Raw genomic sequence first — 9,178 nt, 5'->3', positions numbered from 1 at the left:
TACATGTCTTATATCCTAAATGGATCCTATCAACATAGCAAAAGCTATGCATATTCTTCGATTCAAGGAGGGGTCGCAAATGAAGTGGTCTCTCTCTCTCTCTCTCTCTCTCTCTCTCTCTCTCTCTCTCTCTCTCTCTCTCTCTCTCTCTCTCTCTCTCTCTCTCTCTCTCTCTCTCTCTCTCTCTCTCTCTGTCTCTCTCTCTCTCTCTCTCAGTTTTTGTCCAATTTGGTTTCCTTGAACCTACATCATCTCTTGGTATGTAGTAAAAAAGAAATTACTATCTCCTGAGACCGGTCATATATTTCATGTGGCACATAGAAAAGAAGGAATTAATTTTGTTTTCATCATTCAAAGAAGCATCCTGCAAGTGTTTATGACAAAGATTTAATGGAAGCTGAAATTTGGAGAGAGAGAGATCCATAGCAAGGTTTTGGATCGTCCTCTAAGTCTGGATTCTATTGAATGTGTAGTGTGGACAAGGCCCTCCATCAACTGGCTCATGCAATCTTGCAGCCTTAAGGGGTATACACTGTTGGTATCAGCGGAGCAACTTGGCTGGTAGGGATTGTGAAGGTCGATCGATCTTTCATAGTGGACGTTCTTTCTCCCGGTTTGACTCTCTATTATTAGCAGAGCTCACCTCGCTTCTCTGGTCAGTTGCGTCTCTTATAAGTCTTCGTGTGAACATGGCTGCTATCTCAGTCGCTACACATGTAACGACGGACCTTCAAATTCATTCATATGTAGCTGTAGAAGGACCCTTTGGGCCCTCTAGTCTGCTTGAGAAGGAAGATGCATTTGTATAACTTGGTCTTAGACTATTTCAATATATTTTGCTATTTTTAGTTTTAAAATAGAAAAAATTACGATAGAGCCAAGATATGTTCCAATATTCTTCAAAAATAGCAATCCCTAAATATATAGTACAAAAAGAATAGAGAAAAAAATAACAATATGTATTATAGAGTAAAAAATAAAGGTGATTGAAGCAATTTTTATTTTAAAATCCTATTATATAATTGAAAATATCAATAAGCTAGAGATGTTCCTAGCTCTATTTTTCTTTGATTTGGAGGGCGTCTTTATTGTCTTGTCCTATCACAAGGTCTTCAAGAGATGTGACTCGCTTTTTCATTGCAATGTTGCCTATTGGTGATTTTTTTTGTCTTTTGTTTAATTGAATGTTTTTTGGTATTGTCTTTAAATTTAGAAATAAGCTTAGTTTTTGTAAGAATATAATACCAAAGAGTGTAAAGCACTAACGGCCACATCCTTTTCTTTAACTCTCGAAAACGTTTATCCCCTACAAAACTAAAATCACGATGGTGCTTAGTCTATAGGTCAATAGAATTCAGTCATCATATATGGGAAAGGTTAGAAAGTGGGTTGTTGAAAGAGTTGCTATCTGAATAAAAATGGTATATGATAATGATGGACTATTCCTGAGTTAGCGATGACTACTAAGAAGAAGGATGCAAGTCTATGGATCGTGGACACACTTACCAAATCCACATATTTCCTAGCTATGAAGAAGATGGAGGGAGCGGATGGTCTAGCCAAAAAGTACTTGGAAATAGTTGTATGATTGATCCATGAAGTGCTAGTAAGCATTATATTGGAATGTGATAAACAAATTCACTTCATCATTTTGGCAGGCCACTCAGAGACATGAGATACAAAAGTACATATTAGAACCTCTTACCATTCGCATAACAATGGATAATCTTAGTGGACGATTTAGACTTTTGAAGACATGCTAAGATTTTTTGTACTTCACTAGAAAGAACAGTTAGGGAAATATAGATATTTTCTATGAATTATTATTGAAGACAACTCATTTTCCATAAAATCGCTGCCGAAGGAATGTCCATCTGTGAGATATTGACAACTCTCAGTTTCATCCAAAAGCTTCCTTCATACAGATTTCAAAAACTACATGAAGCACAAGAAGAAGAAGATGGGTCTCGAAGAGCTCATCATGAGGTTTCAGATGGGATCCAGGAACCGAAATGATGAAAAGCTCCATGCTAAAGAGCACAGTGTCAACATGCCTGAGCACAAACGGAAAAGAAAGGCACACGCTTACTCTCCTGTAAGCCTTTGAAAACTGCTGCAGTTCTGAAGGCTTCTGGAACAAATTTCAAGAAGAAAGACACTGAAATCAATGCGAATATGGAAAAATTCAAGGGGAAGTGTCACTACTGCCACAAAGTAGGGCACAAAAGTGTTGCATCAAGATCAGAGATGAGAATCATCAAGCGAGTCTCACTGAAGAGGATCTCGTTGCAGTTGTGACGTTGCAGTGGTGACTGAAGTTAACATGGTTCAAAGCAACAACCCCAAAGAATGGTGGTATAATACAAGGGCGACCACCCACATTTGCACTGATAGGGCGATGTTCATCACTTATTAGAAAAGCAAGATGCAGGAGAAGTTGTTCATGGGGAACACTGCAGTCTCCAAGACTGAAGGCCGCGACAGTGTGGTTTTGAAGATGACATCTAGACGTGAAGTCACTCTGACGAATTTGAATCATGTGCCTGACATGAGGAACAACCTGGTCTCGGGAACCTTGCTCAGCTAGAATAGATTCTCCACAAGTCTTTAGGCGGACAAGCTCGTGATTAGGAAGAGTAGGATGTATTTGGGAAAAGGGTATGGTAAGGATGGACTGGTCAAAATGAATGTAATGACAGTCTTTTCGAAATTTGTAGCTCCAAAAGTTTCAATGAATAAGAAGTCAGTTGCATATTTGGTTTAGTCTTTAAATATATGGCATGAAAGATTAGGCTATGTAAACAATAAATCTATACAAAGATTAATGAATTTAAATCTAATCCCAAAATGCAAAACAAGTAAAGAAAAATGTGAAGTATGCGTACATGCTAAGCTCACAAAAATGCCATCACATCATGTTGAAAGAACTAACAAACCTCTAAATTTAATTCACACATATTTATGTGATTTAAAATACATACAAACTAAAGGTGGGAAAAAGTACTTTTTGACCTTCATAGATGACTGCACAAAATATTGTTATGTATATTTATTACATATCAAAGATGAAACTTTAGAAAAATTCAAATAATTTAAACTCGAAGTCAAAAATCAACTTAAAACAACTATTAAGATAGTTAGAAGCGACAGAGGAGGCGAGTATGATAGTCCACCAGGCTGCAAAGCATTACGAAATAGATTGATAATGACACGAAAAACTAAACCATGATGGAACACCTGGTGGAAAACACAAAGGTAGGCTTGTAGTTCAAGGATACCGACAAAAGGAAGGATTTGACTATTTTGATAGATATTTTCCAGTAACGAGAATAACATCAACAAGGGTGATGATAGCAATCATAGCTTTAAGAGACCTAAAAATCCATCAAATGGATATAAAAATCGTCTTTCTAAATGATGATTTAAAAGAGAAAATTTACATGAAACAACCTCAGAGTTTCGTCATTCCTGGACAGGAAAACAAATTATGTCGACTTATAAAGTCATTTTATGGGCTTCAACATGCTCCTAAACAATGGCACGAAAAGTTTGACAGCACAATGATGTCAAATGGTTTCAAAATCAATGAATGTGATAAATGCATATATTACAAACCTACCAAAATGCGTATGTTTTGCTATGTCTATATGCAGATGATATGCTTATTATTGGAAGCAATAAAAATATTATCAACCAAATAAAGAACATGCTCAAAGGGAAATTTGAGATTAAAGATTTTAGATTAGCAAATGTTCATCTTGGAGTTAAAGTTACAAGAAATTCATATGGAATTATCATAACCCAATCTCATTATGCTCAAACAATATTAGAGAGATTTAAAAATTACTCTAATGATACGGTAAAAACTCTGTTAGATCTCTTACTTCACTTAACAAAGAATTCAGGTGAAGCAGTTTCACAAAACGAGTAGGCACGTGTGATCGGAAGTCTCATGTACTTAACCAATTGTACTAGACCAGATCTAGCACATGCATTAAATGCACTGAATCGATATACAACTAATCCAGGTCATAAACACTGGGAAGCTATAACGAAAGTACTCAATTACTTGCGTCATACCAAAGATTTTGGACTTCATTATGGTAAAGAACCAGCAGTTTTAGAGGAATATAGTGATGCTAACTAGATATCAGATTCTAAGAACTCAAAATCCACAAGTGGATATGTCTTTACACTAGGAAGAGGAGCAATATCTTGGAAATCTACCAAACAAACAGTGCTAGCCAGATCCACCATTGAATCTGAGTTCATAGCCTTAGATAAAGCAACAAAAGAGACTGAATGGCTTAGAAATTTTTTGGAAGATATTCCTCTGTGGGAGAAACATGTGACAGATATATGCATACATTGTGACAGTCAATCAGCTATAGCTCGGGCTCAGAATAATCTCTACAATGGTAAATCTCGTCACATCCAAAAATGACATAAAACCATTAGACAACTTATCTCAAATGGTGTAATCACAATAGACTACATCAAATCGGCTGGCAACCTAGCTGATCCATTTACTAAAGGTTTGCGACGAGATATTGTTGCTAAATCATCAAAAAGAAAGGCCTTAAAGCCTAAAACGAATGAAAATGTTTGATTGCAACCATATGTATCATGACTAAAGATCCCAAGACGTAGGTTCAAAGGGAAAACAAAATCAAACATAATCTAACCAAAGCACTTTGAGACAATGTAGTCTCTTCCCAGCTTCTAAGATGATAAAAGTGCTAAAGAATGTGAAGAATAAGCATAGACTTTTAATGATTTTATAGCTTTTAAAGCGAAGTGTTACTAAATACTTTTCATGGTCAAGCACCTAATGAGTGTGAAATGGAGCCGTTTACAGGAATAGTCCAGGGCCACAATGGACACAATAGAGAATTTAAGTTCTATGAGAAAATGAAGTTGTGTTATGCATGTTGTCTCAGACTACATAAAACACTGGTTGGTTCAAGACATCACGTTCACTTTCTCGTAAAATTAACCCGACAGATATTAACTATGAGTGGTTCAAGCCATAAAAATGTTATTAACTCAAACACAGTGAATTTTTCGTAAACATTCTTGATAAGTTTGTATGTCTAGTCATGAATAGTCTAAGTATAGTAACTAGAGTCTATCGAGTCTTCATATGTTTATAGTCATTTATATTCATGTGAGAGATTGTTGAACCAATTAATAGCCACTGGGCTTTAATAAAAAATGTGAAAACAAATGAATTGGGCTTCTATTGTGGACAGCCCAAATAAGAGTTAAAATGGAGTATGGGATTTGTCCTACATGGGTAGAGAAGGAAGAAATGGAGCAGTGTATATATGTTCCCATGACATGAGTGTTTAAACGGCTCAGGAGAAGAGAGGACTCTCCACGTGTGCGCCGTCGCTGCCGTCCGGATGGCTCGGCTCGGCTTGGCTTGGGGTTGGGGCTTAGGTCTTGGTGAAGGGCCATAGCCCCAATAAGATTATTTTTGGACCAAGTTAAGCTCAACGTTTTTGCCTATTTAATTTCCAAAAACAACATGCAATTTAAACATGTAGTTCGTCAATAAACAACACGCTGTCTCTCTTCTTGACGATAAGTTTAAACGAGAAAAATCTTGCGGAGTAAGTTTTGTAACGCCTCACCTTCGAGATCTTCGCGAGATTTCCGCCAACGTGCGCATGTGCTGCATCAGTTACGAAAAGTGGCTCGTCTTCTCCTCTTTAAAAACTTGTCTCCCTTTCATTTCTTTTATGACTTTCACATCGAAAACCAACAGAGAAAATCCCTTAGCGTAAGTCAATATCTCAAGAGTGTTTCGTAGAATTTATAGTTCCATAGAGCGTTCACGAGTGGTTTTATCCTGGGACTCGATATTCGTACAGTCTTGTCTCACTACGAAGCGAATATTTAGAGTTAAGGAAATATATTGTATCTCAATTCCATATCCGTTTCTGAAAACTGTTTTCATCTCTGTTTATATTCGATTTTTACAAGTTTCTTTCCTTAATATCGCTTTATTTGTTACTGTTATTTCAACTAGTAGTTTGTTCGTGCTACGCGCGGGATGTAAGTAAATTGTGTAGCCGAATAATTGGTATGTGTTTGATGTTGTTATTGATATTGGAAGTGAGTATTGGGATTTTGTGGTGCTGAAATGGCAGTAATGTTTGATGTTTACTTTAGAAGTAGTTATCCGATGACTTATGCACGTACTGTTCAATTGGTTATAGGAAGTGGCAAGTACGTTTATTTGAGATGACATTTTGGAATCATTTAAAACAGTTTTTTATTGCAAGGCAATTGTATTTTTTTGTAATGTTTGTATGGTTGATTTTTTTTTGTGTAAGGAAAGGGGATAGTAAACTAAATACAAAGTTAGCTCCTCGTTTTTTTTCTTTCTGAATACCAAATGTTTGCTCCTCGTTATGTCCTCTTTCTCTAAATATTGTAGATCTATGTGCAAAAGAAATTATCATTACAGTAAATCTTTTCTCTATTTTAAGAGTTTAAGAACATGATGAGAGAAGACACTTGATTACACCATTTATTCATCAAACGTCGAGAGAAATATTAGTTTTAATAACTTGTTGTGGCATAGTGGTTAAGCGCATGGTTCAATAAGGACTGAACTCAGGTTCGATGCCCCCCCAACGACAGATTAAATTATTTGTTTCATCGGCCAATCTCATGCTGTAACGTCATCTACAAAGTTATATCAAAAATCATTGCAAACAGACTAAAGCATACGCTTCCAGATATTATTGCCTTGAATCAGTCTGCTTTTGTCAAAGGAAGACTGTTAATCGAAAGCCTTCTTCTTGCTACTGAGTTGGTTAAGGACTACCATAAAGACTCGATCTCTAGGCGCTGCTTTCTTAAAATAGACATCTCCAAGGCTTTCGACTCAGTACAATGGAGTTTTTTGTTGAAAAATCTTGAGGCCATGAACTTTCCATCGAAGTTCATTCACTGGATCAAGCTCTGTATCACCACGGCTTCTTTCTCGGTTCAGGCAAATGGAGAACTCGCTGGCTATTTCCAGAGTGAATGGAGATTAAAACAGGGATGTGCCCTCTCTCCATATCTTTTTGTCATCTGTATGGATGTGCTATCCAAACTTCTTGACAAGTCAGCTCAAAGAAATCAGATTGGCTATCACCCCAAATGCAAGAATATGGGTCTTACACACATTAGTTTTGCTGATGATATCATGGTTTTCACGGACGGAAGTCTCAGATCGATAGAGGGTATTATTGAGGCTTTCGACTACTTTGCCAAAGTATCAGGGCTGAAGATAAGTATGGAGAAATTGACAATCTTTTATGCTGGTATATCAGATGATGAAAAGCATGTTCTATTGAATCAATCTGATTTTGAATCGGGTTCTTTGCCAGTGCGCTATCTGGGACTTCCTTTACTCACAAAACACATGAGAAAATCAGACGACGAGGTGCTCATTGAAAAGATTAAGAACCTCATATCCTTATGGACTAATCGGTTTCTCTCAATGGCTGGGCGATTGCAGCTTATTGGATCAGTTCTGATGAGTATTGTTAACTTTTGGATGACTGGTTTCCAGTTGCCGGGAGAATGCATCAAGGAAATAAACAGTTTGTGCTCTGCATTCTTATGGTATGGTCCTAGTCTGAATGCAACGAAATCAAAGATATCATGGGATGTGGTCTGTACTCCAAAGCGAGAAAGTGGTTTGGGTCTCAGACCTTTAAAGGAGATGAATAGAGTTCTATGTCTGAAACTATTATGGCGGCTCCTGTCCTCGCAGCAATCATTATGGACATATTGGATAAAGAGATACTTACTCAAAGGGGAGACGTTCTGGTCTGCTAAAAACAAAACTAATGCAGGTTCATGGATGTGGAGAAATCTTCTCAAGTACAGAGACATTGCAAAACTGTTTCATAAAAGAAGGTCGAGGATGGACGACAAACGTCTTTTTGGTTTGATTCTTGGTTGCCCCTTCGTTGTTTCATGGATCTCACAGGCCTGCGCGGGTGTATTGATTTGGGTGTTCGTCTGAATGCTACGGTCTTCTCTGCTCTAACCACGCGACGGCGAAGGAACCACCGTATGGACATTTACAACATCATTGAATCAGCCATTGAGGAGCAACGGCATAAGCTGGCTACTGAGGCTAATTACTCAGTCTGGAAACAATATCAAGATAAATACCAGTCAGTTTTCAGAACTAAAAATACGTGGAACTTGCTTCGTCAGGAGGGTAACATGGTTGATTGGTATAAATGGTTATGGTTCATGTATCATACACCAAGTTCGCTTTCATTACCTGGTTGGCAATTCAGAATCGCCTCACCACGGGTGACCGTATGCTTACTTGGAACACAAGTGTCAACCCGTCGTGTGTCTTCTGCAATCAACAGGAAACTCGTGATCATTTATCTTTCTCATGTCCTTACTCTTCTGCAGTCTGGGCACAGTTGATGAATGGTCTCCTTGGGTCTCGTTTTACCATGGTTCTGGGAGGAAATAATGGTTCTCACCATCGACAACAGCAAGGATATGATCACCAAGTTCCTTACTCGTTATGGGTTTCAGATTTTTCTCCACTCACTATGGCGTGAAAGGAATGACAGACGACACGTGCCACTCCAACCAGTGTTTCAGCTCTTGTTAGTATGCTGGATAGGAATATCTGAAACCGCTGCAGCTCGATATGATTGTTGGGTGTTCTTCGTTACAATGAAAGCTTACAAGTTTGGTTTTCCACTACTTAAGTTGAAAGAAGTTTCAAAACAGGGGTTTTTTTTTCTATTTTACTTAGCCAAAGTTGTAGCACTTGTTGCAAAAACAGTGTATTTTTTATTTTGAGTAAATTTAACATATATTAAAAAAAAGAAAAAAAAAACAGTAGCAAAAATAGAAACAAAATGTTAAGTCAAAACGACATTGCTCCTGTTATAGATTACCACTGTATAATACGGCAGCAACAAACTGATAGCCAAAATCACTTTTACTTTGTGAAAGATATAGACAAAGTCTTTATGACGGTTTAGGTTGATTGATTCAGTACTAGATTAGGACTTGGTTATAGTCCGGTTAAGTTTGTATTGAATAGATAAAACCGGTTCTCTCTATTAGATATCACGGATGCGGTTTGTGCTAATGTGATTAGTTAACCGGCTTGGTTTATAAGAGTCGATTAGCT

At 37.4% G+C, this 9,178-nt stretch overlaps 1 protein-coding gene across 1 annotated transcript; it reads left to right on the top strand.

The window, feature by feature from the left end:
* Positions 1 to 6,937: 6,937 nt before the first annotated feature.
* LOC125578943 lies at positions 6,938 to 8,594 on the top strand. The gene is made up of 3 exons (XM_048742093.1): positions 6,938 to 7,952; positions 7,997 to 8,157; positions 8,316 to 8,594. Exons 1-3 carry the CDS (start codon positions 6,938 to 6,940, stop codon positions 8,592 to 8,594), a joined length of 1,455 nt encoding a protein of 484 aa, XP_048598050.1.
* Positions 8,595 to 9,178: the final 584 nt, after the last annotated feature.

Source organism: Brassica napus, chromosome A10 (assembly GCF_020379485.1).
Source record: "Brassica napus cultivar Da-Ae chromosome A10, Da-Ae, whole genome shotgun sequence".
NCBI lineage: Eukaryota > Viridiplantae > Streptophyta > Magnoliopsida > Brassicales > Brassicaceae > Brassica > Brassica napus.
Note: the sequence above shows the minus strand (reverse complement) of the source record. Positions and strands in the feature narration are given on the sequence as shown.